This window comes from Bison bison, unplaced genomic scaffold (assembly GCF_000754665.1).
Source record: "Bison bison bison isolate TAMUID 2011002044 unplaced genomic scaffold, Bison_UMD1.0 scf7180017864469, whole genome shotgun sequence".
NCBI classification, from domain to species: domain Eukaryota; kingdom Metazoa; phylum Chordata; class Mammalia; order Artiodactyla; family Bovidae; genus Bison; species Bison bison.
Window position 1 is genome coordinate 2,128,121 of NW_011495030.1, and position 16,483 is coordinate 2,144,603.

General features: G+C 39.4%; 1 protein-coding gene across 4 annotated transcripts in view; it reads left to right on the forward strand.

Moving 5' to 3' along the window:
* Window positions 1-851: 851 nt before the first annotated feature.
* PTAR1 (protein prenyltransferase alpha subunit repeat containing 1) overlaps window positions 852-16,483 on the forward strand; it is a 42,391-nt gene continuing 26,759 nt past the window's right edge. For 2 of the 4 annotated variants that reach the window (XM_010860641.1, XM_010860642.1), the window contains exons 1-2: window positions 852-1,035; window positions 8,652-8,821. In XM_010860641.1, coding sequence (XP_010858943.1) covers window positions 950-1,035; window positions 8,652-8,821 — 256 coding nt within the window. In that variant the 5' untranslated portion in view covers window positions 852-949. Of the gene's footprint in view, window positions 1,036-8,651; window positions 8,822-16,483 lie in introns of those variants that run through there. The other 2 variants (XM_010860643.1, XM_010860644.1) reach the window with 2 other exon arrangements.

Sequence of the window (16,483 nt, forward strand, 5' to 3'; positions counted from 1 at the left end):
GACAAGAGCCAACTCGCAGGCCCTAGAAGAGGGTCCCCCTACCTGCAAGAGTTTTTCTTACACAAATTGTTTGTAGGAAGGCAAATAGCTATTAAGAGCAAACTTTGCCAGGGACTTTGTTTTTAAACTCCAAAATTAAAATGCAGTGTTTAAAGGACATCAAAGGATGTGCAACACGAAGTACAAAGTAAAAAATTCTAAAATAGCTCTGTACTTCAACTCCCTATATGGAAAGAGCAAATAACTTTCCTTTACTTTTCTCCTTCTTCCTTTAATCCATTTATTAACTTTTTAAAATTAACTTTTTGAAAACGGCTGCTCAGCGGCCGAAACTGGCACGGAGTTACAAAAGGTCACCAATATAGTCCCACTGGGACTCATTTCACCAAGAGCGAGCGTCTCTGAACGGCCTCATCCCTCCAACTTATTCCGATAAAGGGAACGAACTCTCAGAACGTCAACGGACTGTTTAAGAGAACCTTCACTCTCAGTTGAACTTTTCTCCATGAGCATTTGGGGACCGGCTCCTTTCCTCAAGGCCTGAGGAGGCTGAAGACTGGTGGTCTGGGCAGGGTGCTCAGGCCAGACTCCGGCTCTGGAAGTGACCTTAGGACCCCTCACTCCACGGCCCCGAGTGGACTAGAAATTAAAATAAAATGTGTGGAAACAGCGACCTGAGGTAACTTTGCAAATGAATCTTCAGCATAACCTCGGACGCTTTGAAACTCGCTGCCTAGAGGAAGTCCGCGACCAAACACCCTACTCTAGCCCGGTTAACGACCACACCCTTAACGCCGGCGGCCTGACCCGGAAGTGCTCTGCGGCGGCCTCGGCGGTGGGGGCGGGGCGCGGCCAAACCGGCGCACACGCGCGCGCTCCCCGCGGAACTCCCGCGGGCTGCTCGGCGCTCTCCCGGAGGCGCGCCCGAGCCGCCGCGGCCGCCGCCAACATGGCTGAGACGAGCGAAGAGGTGGCGGTGCTGGTGCAGCGGGTGGTGAAGGACATCACCAATGCCTTCAGGAGAAACCCGCACATGTGAGTCGCGCGCCGACTATGCCCCCGCCTCCGCGGCTTGCGGGGGTCGTCGGGGACGGGCGGGGGCGGGGTCAAGCCTGGAGCTGACCTCCGATGGCGGGTCCTGGCCCGCGCCCTCCTCGCTAGAGCGGATGGAACCTGGTCAGTCCCCGACCGCTGTCGGCCGCCGCGGGGCCAGCTTTCCGCTACCGGAACTCGCTCGCGGGCTCATCCTTAGAAGTGACCTCGGAAAATCAAATCGTAGTGACTTTGTTTGGTTCTCCTCCCTCCAACCCTTTTCCCAGGAGTTCACGAAACTCGAAAGATTTCACCCGTGTGTCCACGTCCTACATCCGTTTCAGGCACTCGGTGTGGTCTGTTATGTGCTTTGTTAACACAGCTCTTGAGGTTCATCCCGGACCTTGGTAGGAAGGGGTTACAGATCATCTTCTTCTCTGTGGTGCAAAAACCCCTCAGTTTACTAGCTCAAGGTAGTTTGAGGCTGCTTTTGACTTTGCCCTCACTTGTCCTAAGATTATAGAGGGATTTCGATGAAGCATTTTGTTTAAAAGGTTAACAGGGCATTCTCAAGAGTGTGGCTTCAGTAAGCGCAGGTTGTGTGGTGTAAAGTAAATGAAAGAAACCTTGATACTTTTTAGCATTAGTTGATTCATAGTTGCAGGGAGCATATTCTTTTTTTTTTTTTTAATTCAAAAGCTGCTACCCTCTTTAAGTAGGACACCACAGAAACTGGCACATGTATCTTTTCCCTCCTTCCTTTCCATTTTACTTAAGAGCTCTCCAGGAAGATCCCAGAAGAAACTATTCACTCTGATACTTCTGTTTTTATGTAACCAGTAAAAAGGAAAGTATTAAAGGAGAGATATATTTACACATTATACAAAAGAATAAGGAAGAACCAAGAGTGTAGCTCTTTTCTTGTCCTTCCTTTCCTCTCCTCAAAAGAAATAAACAGGGAGTCCCGTTTTATTAATACATTATTTTCACTTTATCTAATTGCTTGTGGAGTTTATTTTTGTTGTTGTTGTTCTTTAAACTGGAACGCATGAATTATTCTTTTTAAGCATTCTAACTCCTTCAGTTTTTCTGCTTAAAAGAGATGCCAAACCTTCATCTAAATGAAATGTTCTTTTCCTTCAAGGTGATGCTCTCAGATGTCTTGCTCCCTTGGGGCACACAATTGGAGACGTGCAGCTGTGCCTCATTAAAAACAGGACACTGCTGGCCTCAAAACACACCTGCCACCTCTGACAGCATCCACTTCCTTTCCCCTTGTGACTGGTGCCTTTTTCAGAATGAGAGTGTTTGGAATCATTTCCTGGCAGTAACCATAGAGGGTACTGGGCCTTCTAAAGAATGCTTTGATGCCTTGTTGTATATCAGTCTTTCAGTTCCTTTTTGAGAATGAGAGCTTTATTGCAAATAAGAGACATCCTCAAGAAAAAAAATTGGACAAACGAAGGGCCTGTTTTCTTATCATTTGGGGTTATTTTTCTTAAAGAATTAATTTCTTAAATAAATTAAGGAGGAGGTTAGAAAGAATTCTAATGTACAGTATTCATCTTAGTTTGAAAAACCTGAGATTGAATGTTCATTGGCCTGGCACGTTGACACAATGCAGTTTGGAACACATCCCAATTCTTCTGGATCATAATTTATTGAAGCTTCTTGTTCTAGTCGCTAAGTTGTGTCAGACTCTTTGCAACCCCATGGACCGTAGCCTGCTAGGCTCCTCTGTTCATGGGATTTCCCAGGCAAGAATACTGCAGTGGGTTGCCATTTCCTTCTCTTGGGAATCTTCGCGATCCTGGGATTGAACCCCAAGTCTCTTGTATTGGGAGGCAGGCATTCTTTAGCATTGAGCCACCTGGGAAGTGCTTTTATTAAAACTCATAAATGATTTTAATTGCCCCCTCCCAGTTGCATTTTTATGATGAGATCTCATTGATGTACTGTCAATGCATAACTTAAAATTGTTAATAAGCATTTGGGTCATACAATATTTTAAAGCTTGAAATAAGTTGGGCATTAGAAATAATATGAAATAATGATGTAGAACTGAAAAATGTAAATAGCTTAACTTGTTATTTAATATTCAGCTATATATTAGTGCATATTCCCCGTAGTAACAATGTCTTCAGTAGTATTACAGTGTAACTTTAAAAATGTGTTTGGACATTTGGACTTTTCAGAATTGTTCATAGTTCTTCCCCTCATCTAACTAACGCTTTTACTTCCAAAATGTAAAGGGTCTATTTCTAGTTAAAAGAAAAAGCACTAGTTAACATCAAAATTAGTACTTAATTATATTGTTCAGTATTATAAAAAAAAGTTTTTCTTTTTTTTTTTGTTTTCCTCTTTCCTACAAATATAAGATTGTAATTTTATTGGAGAACATTTACTGTAGTAAACATATTGACTTTGTCTCTGAAAATTTCTAACCAGTAGGAGTTGAAGATGCAGTGGGTGAAATGTGGATTTTATTACTGGTGGGTATGGATAGGTTCGGAGAAGGCAATGGCACCCCACTCCAGTACTTTTGCCTGGAAAATCCCATGGATGGAGGAGCCTGGTAGGCTGCAGTCCATGGGGTCGCTGAGGGTCAGACACGACTGAGTGACTTCACTTTCACTTTTCACTTTCATGCATTGGAGAAGGAAATGGCAACCCACTCCAGTGTTCTTGCCTGGAGAATCCCAGGGATGGGGGAGCCTGGTGGGCTGCCGTCTATGGGGTCACACAGAGTCGGACACGACTGAAGTGACTTAGCAGCAGCAGCATGGATTGGTTACCCCTTCTCAGCCTGAAAACAGGAAAATTACCTCACACAGTGTCTTGCCCTTAGTTGCCACTACAGACTTAACTACTATAAATATTAGACTTAACTTGAATCCCTGTGTTTCTTAGAAAATATATTGGCCAACTGAATGATGAATGTGAAACACTTTATAAACTGAAAAATACCATGCAAATGTTTGTATGGTTGACTCCTAGAGAATACTTTGGAAAAACAACAGACGGCTTGACCCAGAGAACAGGTATTAGCTTAATGTGCGGACTTTGGCTACCTGATGCAAAGAACTGACTCATTGGAAAAGATCCTGATGCTGGGAAAGATTGAAGGTGGGAGGAGAAGGGAACGACAGAGGATGAGATGGTTGGATGGCATCACCAACGCGATGGATATGAGTTTAAGTAGGCTCCGGGAGTTGGTGATGGACAGGGAAACCTGGTGTGCTGAAGTCCATGGGATTGCAAAGAGTTGGATGTGACTGAGCGACTGAACTGAACTGACAGACACTGTGCTAATGTGAAGGGCAGCTTTTTACAGTGCAGTTAGAGTCATGTCAAAGTTCTCTTGTCCAGAAAGTTACTAATTTTTATTACTGTAATATTGATTGAACTCTTATTGTTTATGAGCTACCATCTTTTCTGCTGATGCATGAGACTGGGTGCTCAGGGCTGGTGCACTGGGATGACCCAGAGGCATGTGATGGGGCGGGAGGTGGGGGGTGATTGAGGATGGGGAACACATGTAAACCCGTGGCTGATTCATATCAATGTATGGCAAAAACCTCTACAATATTGTAAAGTAAAAATTAGCCTCCAACTAAAATAAATTTTAAAAAAAGAAATAGGAAGTATAAAATACAGTTCTTATACTTAGGCACTTACAGAAATACCTATAATGGTGGAAATGTTCTTAATCTGTCCTATCCAAATCATAGCCACTAGCCATATATAGCTGTTGAGTGCTTGAAATGTGGCTAGTGTGAAAGAAGAACTAAAATTTAAATTTTATTTAATTTTGATTGATTCATACATAATGGGCACACATGCCTGGTGACAACTGTATTGCACAGCGCAGATCTAGATGGAGACATAAGACTGACCTTATTCCTCATGTTTAGAGAGCGTCTCTTATCTCTACTTTTCAGAAACATCACTTAAGCTGGAATAGGTCCAATTATTTATAAAAGTAGTATTTACCAGCTTCCTATTGGTGAGGGAAGGATAGTCCCCAAATAGTAAAACTGAACCATATAATGTGGAGTGACTAAGATTTTGAATTAAGCCATAAGCACTGTGACCTTGGTTAATCACTTAACCTTAGTGGATCTGTTTCCTCATCTGACAAAATGAGAGACTGGAGGAATGAAGCCCCTTCCAATTTCAGAATGATTCTGGAATTCTAAAGTGTCTGAAAAAAAGTGGGACTAGGCATAGGCGAAGTCTGAAGTCAAACACACTTATTTGGAATCTTACTGACCTACCTGCCTTTATAAAGTACATGTTATATTTTTAGGAAGCAGCATAGCACTGTATCTTAGGGTCAAATAACTTGACAAAGGCTTATTAGCTTTCTTTGCTTTAGCTTCCTATTATCTGCTAACCAATGAACTTTTCTGGTTGACTTCAGGCTCTTAACTGAATTAATGATAATATACTTCATCTTTGCTTGATACTTTGTAGCTTACCACATCCTTTACATTGTATTACTTGCTTTCATAAGTGGCAGGGAAAGGGTTGTCATTCCTGTATTTCAGATGAGGATACTGATGTGTGCCTACTCAGGTCCACATTGATCAGTGGTAGAATGGAGACTAAGGTCTATGCATCCTGCTACCTCTCTTCTAATGTTTTTGTCCCCGTCCCCCACCCCCCACCCTAGTGCTTTGTATTCCCTGATATGACCATTTTCATTCTCTTTGCATGAGAATAGTTTTTGGGTTTCTAGGTTATAAACTTTGAAAGCTGGATGAAACCTAGCAGCCTGTTTTCCTTATTTAGAAATATAATGTAATACTTCCATTTTACAAATGAGAAAAAATGGAGGTCTGCTGGGGCCAAATGATAGGAGACAGAGATAATGATATATACAGAGAGAGATGTATTTATATCATATTGACAGAACTAGGATTCGGACCTGCATTAGAAGGAAGTCAGAGGTAATGTTCTTTTGGAGAGTCAAGAAGCAATAGTCTTTGAAAACTGTTTATTCGAATATAACACTGAAGTGCACTGATAATCAGCATTTCAGTAGCAGTTGTTGGCCACCTGCTATATCCAAGGCATTCTTGTTTTGTAAAAGCATTTCTTGGAAGAATAGTAGCCAAACTAAAGAAATGTGTTTTTTATTTGTGCAAATGGTTCTGTCCTTTCATTTAGGTACCAGTTTGTTAGTTGGGCATTTTATGTTTGGTGTCGTGAACAAGGCAGGTTTTTACATTGTGAATTTAAGTAAAAAATACTCCCCCAAAATGGACTGTACCCAGAAGCTAGAATTCTTTTATTCCTGTTACTCTAACATTCATATTGACTTTTGCAGCTTTTTAAGTGTTGTAAGTGGTTGTTAGATCTTAGAAAACAGACTTTCTTGAAATAATTACACTGAGTTTATTATTTTCTTTACTATAAGTCTATTTGTTTTTAAACAAATATTTTACATAGTAACACCTGAACCCCAGAAAATATCAGCAATTCAATCATGTATTTAGTCAGTTATAGACCATGTGGCTAGTTATCCCAGTAGTGAGTTAGATTAGATTTCATATCACCAAATACAAAAATATATTTAGAAATACTGGACATTGGCCTTAGATGCCCTCAGCATTATTGCCCTATTCTTCCTAAAAACCTTATCTATATTACTGGAATGGCAAAGTGTGTTAACATTTTATTACAGATATTGACACAACTCCCCAGCAAAACCATCAGCTTTGTGTAGTCTGGGACCACCTTATTTTATTCATTTTTTGCATTTTCAGAACCTAATGCAGTATCTAATTCATTGTAGTATTCAGAAGATGTTTAGGTAATATTGGCATATTCAGGTGTACCAAAACACCCTGAATCAGCTGAGTAAGTTGTCAGGACAAAAAGCCTTAGGTCCCAAAGGCTTCTTGGGAGTTAGATCAGCTTGAAAGAATAGTGACTTGCAACCCCTAGCACACCCTCTTTTACTGATATATGCCTGTGTCACTAAAGAAGTGATCAGTAGAAAGTAGGTTACTTCTGAACTATGCAGTTAAGAGTTTCCAGGATGGATTTTATTTTAGTTCCACAGCCTCCCACCAGCTTGTGATGGTGACCTAACCAAAAAAAAGGAGTCTTTTCTTATAATCTGTAATCGAACAAGTTTCCTCTTTGCATCTATCAGCCAACACACTTTTGGCAGAGGAAGCCAAGAGCATGATAGATAATGTCACACACAAGCTCTGAAAAACAGTTCTTTATTCTGTTTTTTTAAAAACACATTTTAAAAAATCTGCTTAGACACTCTAAAAGTATTTATGTCAACTGCTCTTGTTAAAAGGCTTTTTGTTATTCATTAATTAAGGGAAGAACATACTGTTTGAGAAAGGATGTTTATAGATGAGAACTGTAAATTCTATATAGTTGAAAGGCATGTGTACAAGTTTTACAAAAACATTTTGGTGTTTGTTGGTTCATTTACTGTGTAAGTCAACTGCCCTATGTATTGTTTTTTTTTTTTCCCCCACGTTATCAAATTTTTAAAAATGTATTTATTTTTTAGCTGAAGGATAATTGCTTTACAGAATTTTGATGTTTTCTGCCAAACATCAACATGAATCAGCCAGAGGTATACATATGTCCTCTCCCTCTTGTTTGTTAAATCTCTGCCAATAATGTAAATTTTCAGTTTAAGTTGAGGTGAATCAATGGATTTCGAGGCCACCATAGAGGAAAATGATCAAATCTTGAAATATTTGTGGTTTAACAACATTTATTAGCATATTTTTTTTATTTTAGAAATGTGTAAAGGATTATAAAGAAGACAAAAAATGGCTCACAGTCTCACTGATAATATAATTTTATTAGTGATTTGGCCTACATATATTTGTTAGCAGGCAAGCATAAATACATTTTGACATTTTTAAAAATACAAAGCTAATATGCACAAATAATTAGAAAATTTAAACTATATAAAAATAAAACCCTCTCTCCCAAAGATTCTTGGTATCCTTCCAAGAAAATTTTTAATGCAACTCTGTATCTTTTTAAAAGATTATACAAAGGAAATTTTTAATGCAACTCTGTATCTTTTTAAAAGGGCTTTGTGCTGTACACTTTTTTTGGCATTTTGCTTTTTTTGTGTCATACATCTTCGCACCCTTTCCATACCAGCATATGCAGATTTACCTCATTTTTTTTTTTACCACTGTATCACATGGATGGCCCATGTTTATTTTACCAGTCTTACATTGTTTGATACACATTTAGAGTATTAACAAGTTTTATTGCAATGTTGCTATGAATAGCCAATGAATTCTTATATCTTGGCATAGGATAATTTCTGACCAGTAGAATTGCTGTGTCAAAGTGTATATGTACTTTAAAAATTGACAGATATTTTCAAATCTCTATTCAAAGATTAGACCAGCTTTCATTCCTGTCACTACAAGTACAAATAGTATTTTTTCCATATTCTTGTGAGTATTAGGAAATTTTTAAATTCTCCCAATCCAGTGGGTGAACTGAATATTTGTAAGAAAAGGAAATACGTGCAGTTTTTTAATACTCTGTAGGATTTGAAAATTTTTTTTAAAGTTAGTATTCTTACCTTTAATTCTTTTTATGTTTTACATATTAAGAGATGAAATTGGCCTGATCCCATGTCCTGAAGCTAGGTATAACCGGAGTCCCATAGTCCTGGTTGAAAACAAACTTGGTGTGGAGAGCTGGTGTGTCAAGTTCCTTTTACCGTATGTCCACAACAAGCTCCTTTTGTACAGAACAAGAAAGCAGTGGCTGAACAAAGATGGTAAGTATTGAGACTGTCCTTTTTCTTTGATTTTTCAGAAGCAGCATGAAGTATTGTAGGAAGAACCCTCTGTGATGTTGACATTCCTGGATTCTAGTTCTGGCTTTTTCATTCATTGACTGGGCAGGCTCTTAACTTCTCTGTCAAATGAGTTTGGACTCATCACTCATTTTCTAATTTTGCATCCATTGTGATTCTCTGGAAGGTACTTCAACCATGGTGCCAGGTTCCCTACTTCTGATTTTTTTTTTAATGTACTAGAGTCATTTGTAAGGTATTTGAAGAAAATATATGAGTAAAAAAGGTTTGAAAATTTGTGAAGTGAACTCTAGTCCCTACAAGCTCTGATTCTTTGGTTTCTAATCCTTAAGTAAGTTATGAGCAACAGAACTCATTTAGTAACAGTTCATGTGAGATAACCAAGGTTTGATGGTGGTGGTAATACTGTGAAGCGGCTCAGTGGTTTACGGTGGTGCTGTTGTACTGTGATCCCAGTTAAGCTCTGGCCCTCTGTGTCCTGTTCTGTGCTGAAATGAGCAAAAGAAAATCATCCCAGCCTTCCTTTCTTCTGCTTCTCTGCAGAGAAACTTCTTTGCTGCATCAGACAATCCCTGTTCATCCCACCTGGTGTCTTTTCCTTGTTTTCCCCCTGTGTCTGGTAAGTCGCTTCAGTCGTGTCTGACTCTGAGACCCTATGAACTGTAGCCCACCAGGCTCCTCTGTCCATGGGATTCTCCAGGCAAGAATACTGCAGTGGGGTGCCATTTCCTTCTCCAGAGGCTGCTAAGCCTACATGTACACAAATTCTGTTTATATTTTAGGTAAAAGAGAGACCTGAGTTCTCACTTTTTTGGAGAATACTCATCCAAGATCATATTTTTGACGATTTCTGTAAAGCTCCTTTCCCTTCCCACATACACCAGTACCTTAAATGTCTTGGTATGCCTGGTGGCTAATTTTGAATAAAAACTGTGTTCCTTAGAGAATTTTAATTATAAGTTCAGTAGCCATTACTACGGGCTTACTCATACCAGAAGCTGCTCTAAGTACTGTGGAGGATAAAAAGATGCATAATACATGTTTCCTTTACTCAGAAAGCTTCCAGTTGAATGAAAAACAATCTCTTAGTAGAGAACAGTGTTGCCAAAAGTAACATATTGATTTCCTTGTGTTCCTCTTGGCATTGTCCTTAATGTATTGTCATTACAGGTTAATAGCACTTTCCCTGTTTAGACCAGTAGGAAAAAGAATCTGATTTGAAGATTTAATGTGAAGTATTTTCTACTTCCTGTGTTTCAATCAGTTAGTCCACTGATATTTATTTATTAATTATAAGGCTATGTCTAAGTTTATTAAGTTTATGGCAAAAATTTAAAGGCATAGGTTAGGCATAAATTTAAAGGTAAGACATTGATCTGTTGGTAGATCCCCTTTCATTCTCCATTACCCTACTGTAGTTTTCAGTGACATTAAGTTACAAAGTAGCACCATGTGAATCCATGAAGTTGTTACTATTTTGCCTAACAAAGCTATATTGTGTATATTCTGGCACACAGAAATGTATAATTGAGCCAACACGTAACTAATTCTGTATGGGGAAGATAAATGATGATCTTGCATAGAAGAAAAGTATGAATTTTTAGTGTCAAAGGCTGTTGTTTCAGATCATTGGCTTTTGCTCGTTGACATGTGCTAGCCGAACCTGCCTTCTTCCTGTAGTCTTCCAAGTTCTTGTCTCTGTTTCCCTGTTTCTTGTCTTTCTGGGCAATGCACTGTAGGCTTTGCTAAATCATCTCATCATATAATTTTATCTTGATCAACCCAGGAGAACCCAGGTAGAAGATCAAACAGTTAAGCTCACTCACATGAATAGCTGACGTCTAAGATTTGAATTCTGATGCAACTGTGCGTGTGTGTATACAGGAGCAACTTGGTTTTATCCTAACCTGTATCCTCATGGAAGTAGTTTTCAATTTCACTTTTTGGGGAGCAGGGACAGCATGGTTCAGTGAGGTGTCATATACTACTTAGGTTGCATATTGTATTGGTAAAAATATGGAAGTGAGTTTCTGATTGACCAGAAAAGATACCTGAAAATGCAAACTAACTAACATAGAAATACTCTGCTAAACTTGAGAACTGAAGAACACAGTAGTGAATTTTACTCAGGAAAAAAGTTAAAAATATTAGGAAAAAGCAGTTGTTTCATGAAAATGTTATACTTTTAAAACTGTTTTTGTAGATATACATGTTTAAGAACCACATGAAGAAAGCTGACAATTTAAAAACAGTTTCAGAAATGTCAGTGTCTGTGTGATTGATCATGCCAAAATCCTAGGCATTCCCCTAAGAATGTAATCTTTAACTGCAGGTGACCTTTATTCCGTAGACATAAGTTTTTCCTTTTATCCAAACTGAATTTGTGTTCTCATTAATGTGCTGAATTCCTTAGGTGTTTGGAAATCACCTGTATTAGTCAGGATTCTCCATAGCAGCAACCAATAGAAAAAATTTTACATATATGTAGAGTTTTATATGTACAAAAAACAAGATTCGTTATGACAAATTGGCTCACATGATTATGGAGGCTGAGAAGTCCCACACTCAGCTTTCTGCAAACTAGAGACCCAGAAAAGCTGGTGATTTAATTCCTTGAGTCTGAAGGACTGAGAAGCAGGGAATCCAATGGTTTAAATCTCAGTCTGAAAGCTAGAGAAGATAAGATGAGGTGTCCTATCACAAGCAGACAGAGAAGAAGCAAAACAGGGCTGAATTCTGTTTTCCTCCTTTTGTTCTATTCAGAAACCCCAACAGATTGATGTTCACCCACAGTGGGAGGGCTGTCTACTGAGTCTGCAGATTCAAATGTTAATCTCATCTAGAAACACCCTCACACTGATGTACTCAGAAATCATGTTTAATAATGTTTAATCTGTGCACCCCAGTCACATTTAACCATAGTTTAACCAGAACTAACCATCACAGCCTCCCTGATTAGTAACTTAGAAACTAATATTTTTTAAAAGTCTGCTGCAGTAATAGCCATGTTTGGTTTGAGAGAGGTGAGATACTGTAATTCTAATTTATGAAAAATCCATGACAGAAACAGAAAGCAAGGGAGCAGTCTATAGCATCGGAGTTCTGACTTGGTAGTCCCATACTCTATCCCCAAGTCACCCCTTCTCTTTTGCTCTTTCCTCTTTCTCACAACACCTGCTGTCAGTTCATCACTGAGCTCTCCCTTAACCCTTCACTTCTTTTTTTTTTTCGATGTATTTATTTTTAATTGAAGGATAATTGCTTTACAATATTGTGTTGGTGTCTGCTATATATCAACATAAATCAGCCATAGGTGTACATATGTCCCCTCTGTCTTAAACCTACCTCCCACCCCATCCCACCTCTATAGGTTGTCACAGAGCACGGGTTTCATCCGTTCACTTATTTCTCATCTGGACGAATATTATCACCTCATAGCTAGTCTACCCCATTTTTAGTCTCTCTTTAATCCGTGTTTATCATACCACTAATGAAGCATTTTAAACAACACTTCTTAGAAACACAGTTTGAAAGATTCTTTACTGAAATATCTATCTTCTTATTTCTTGATGTCTACAGGGTTAAGGTTGAGTCATTCTCTGTGGCATAGTATGCAAGGGCCTTCATGAACTGTCTGTAGGCTACATCCCCAGCTTTTTCCTCTTTTATAGTCAGCATCAGAGGTTGTAGACTCTCAACCCTGCAGGCTGAAGCCAGCCCACATGTTTATTTAGTTTCAGCTTATATAATGTTGTTAAATTTTTAAAAATTAATCGGATTAACATTCTAAATGGTGATGAACTTTTAAAATTAGGATGGAAATCTGGATTTCTCTCTTCACTTGAAACATCAGAAGTGTTGGGTATGTCCATTTTTGCATAGCCGTGGTTGGTTGGAAATCATTTGTTGTTCAGTCACCCAGTCGTGTCTCTTTGCAAGACCGTATGGACTGCAGCATGCCAGGCCTCCCTGTCCCTCACCATCTCCCGAAGTTTGCCCAAGTTCATGTCCATTGCATTGGTGATGCCATCCAGCCATCTCCTCTCACGCCCTCTTCTCCTTCAGCCCTCAATCTTTCACAGCATCAGGGACTTTTCCAATGAGTCAGCTGTTTCAACCAGATGACCAAAATACTGCAGTTTCAGCTTCAGCATCAGTCCTCCAACAAGTATTCAGGGTTTATTTTCCTTAAGATTGACTGGTTTGATCTCCTTGCTGTCCAGGGGACTCTCGGGAGTCTTCTCCAGCACCACAGTTCAAAGGCATCAATTCTTCAGCACTCTGCTTTCTTTATGGTCCAGCTCTCACAACTGTATGTGACCACTGGGAAGACCATAGCCTTGACTGTACGGACCTTTGTCAGCATCATAGCTTCTGCTTTTCTTGACTAGACAAGCCTATTCTAGTTGACCACAACTTCCCATGTCCTTCAGACACTGAGGCAGTATCGTTACTACTTACTAGGTTTGCTTTGCCTCTTTTTTGCCATTTGTTTGAACCCTAGAAACGTTTGAGTTTGCAGCTATTTGATATACATTCCAGTCACACCACTGTTCCATTCTTGGACTTTGCTGTGTACCACTGCCTTAACTCCATGCCTTTGCAGAGGTCAGGTTCAGGTCTAATGTTGTTATTGTTGTATTTGCTAATACACACACTTGTGAAGCATCTTGACTACTCCAGGAAGCAATAATTACTCCTCTGCACTCCTGTGGGAGTCCTTATTCATTAGGAATTCGTAGTAGAACGTATCACATTTTATTGTAGTTGGTTATTTAAACAATGCTTTTCCCAGCTAGGTTATGAGTTTGTTAGAAAGAAGGGTTGTGGCTTGTCTTTATTTATTCATCACTGTTAATATAGCTGGGATCAAGATTACTGGGAGAAATATCAATAACCTCAGATATACAGATGACACCCTTATGACAGAAAGTGAGGAAGAACTAAAGAGCCTCTTGATGAAAGTGAAAGAGGAGAGTGAAAAAGTTGGCTTAAAGCTCAACATTGAGAAAACTAAGATCAGGGCATCCGGTCCCTTCACTTCATGGCAAATAGATGGGGAAACAGTGGAAACAGTGGCTGACTTTATTTTTCCAGGCTCCAAAATCACTGCAGATGGTGATTGCAGCCATGAAATTAAAAGAACCTTACTCCTTGGAAGGAAAGTTATGACCAACTTAGACAGCATATTGAAAAACATTACTTTGCCAACAAAGGTCCGTCTAGTCAAGGCTATGGTTTTTCCAGTAGTCATGTATGGATGTGAGAGTTGGACTATAAAGAAAGCTGAACGCAGAAGAATTAATGCTTTTGAACTGTGGTATTGGAGAAGACTCTTGAGAGTCCCTTGGACTGCAAGTAGATCCAACCAGTCCATTCTGAAGGAGATCAGTCCTGAATATTCATTGGAAGGACTGATGCTGAAACTCCAATATTTTGGCCACCTGATGCCAAGAGCTGACTCATTTGAAAAGACCCTGATGCTGGGAAAAATTGAGGGCAGGAGAAGGGGACGACAGAGGATGAGATGGTTGGATTGCATCACCAACTCAATGGACATGGGTTTGGATGGACTCTGGGAGTTGGTGACGAACAGGGAGGCCTGGCGTGCTGCGGTTCATGGGGTTGCAAAGAGTCGAACACGACTGATCAACTGAACTGAACGTGTTCAGTAGGCATTTGTCAGATAAATAACAAGAATTTGGTAAGCAAGAGGTTTTAGCTTAGTCTGGCTATTGATTCGGTGACGTATTCTATAATAATAAAAGGGTCTTTCTGGTATTTACCACATAACCTTACCTCAAGCCTCTTTTGTTGTGCTAACCTGCATGTATTTTAGAGGAAAGATTAATCAGTCCACGTTGACCTTGGATTTATTTTTCGATGCATGGAAACGTATCTCTCTCAGAAACAGTTGTCAGACCCAGTGACCCATACCAGGCGACTCCTCACCTTGGGCCATTTCTAGAATGCAGTGGAGCCAAGAAAGCATATTGATTTTTCACTGATTGTTCTATAGCATCCTTGCATCTTCTTGTTACAGGTGAAATTTAGCTACTTCTTTTCCTGTGTATACTGTACCCTAATTCATTTTTTCCTTGTGATGTGATGATGAGCCAGTCATATATTGGAGTGAGTGTAACACGAAACAGTTATTTGCTGGTATATGTTCTGGTGTTTAGATAGAGATCTGTTTAATTTCAAGGGACTGTAGAGATATCAGTAGCTCACATCTTGGTATATAATTGATGAAATATAGAGTCAACTGTTGATTTTTGCATGTTTATCTTTAGATCTTTGGTTCAGCCCTTACTGGAAGACAGCAGAGTAATGGTAGACAGTGTGCTAGGTTGGAAGGAGCATCTTCTTTACGAGAAACATATCTGGATTTAGACTCAATGTATTAGCACACTGAAGTCATTTAACAGTGACTTTAAGCAAATAACTTAACCTCCTATTTCCACACCAAAAGAAGAGAATTCTAACATATCTCAGGGGGTTGTTGTAAGTATCACATGTGAATTAAAGCATCCAGCACAGAAACTGGCATGCTATAGACTCAAGAAACACAGATTTCCTTTCTCTCATTTATCCAGAGCCAGTAGAAGAGTAGAAAAATACAAGTAATACGGGAAGGATTCTTAATTATGTCCAGTATTTATAACTTAATTATTTCTCCTTCCTTGGCCCTTTCCCATTTCAGATATTCTATCAATACATCACCCACACCTCTTGGATCTGACTGGAATGCTTTCTAAAAGCAGTCCCATCTGAACTTGAGTCTTAAATCAGGAAGAGTTAGCAGTTTGTAATGTATTTAGAGAACAAGTGTGTTTAGAAAATTGGGGCAGTGGGGTGGTGGTTTGAGAGAGTGCTCAGCATTCACTGCTCAGCCAGCTTAAGAGATTCTTTTCATCCCTCTGGTGGCATCCCATGCCAATATCCTTTATAACTGGGCTAGATACAGGCTTTCTAACAGGAGTTACCATTGAGTGCTTTCCCTGTGTCAGGTACTGCTCTAGCACTTCATGGGCATGAATCATCTAATACCCCTATGAGATAGCACTATTATTAGCTCAATTTTATGTATGAGGACAGCACTAAGGCACAGAAAGATTAAGTGATGTGCCTAGGAATTTCCCAGCTACTAGTAGACCTGGGCTCTGAACACAGCAGCTGCTGTTGCCCTCCAATAAAAGAAATGTTACTTTGATTAGCCTTCCTCTCTCTCCACACAGCCACAAATTGAAAAGTGGGGACTTGGGTATTTTCTGTGTTAGTTTTTGCCTGTGCTGCTATGGGAAGTATCTTGTGGAGGATGAAGTCATCTTCATTTATGGGTTGCATTAGAAGTATGAACAAATAGCAACTACAATTGATCACGTACACATATTTTTTAATGCAGAAAAGGGGGGTCCCAGAAACTAAATAAACTAAATACCAGTTTATCATATTATCTGGGGTAGTGTGGTAGATTTTGAAAAACTGTGGACTTGAAAAATTCCAGAGACCTTGCCATCATGTACAAACATTTTCACATAGTCAATTAATAACCAACTGGTTTTTGGTTATTGCTTATCATACAAGTTTAGAAATTTAAACCATTTCATTGTGAGAACAACT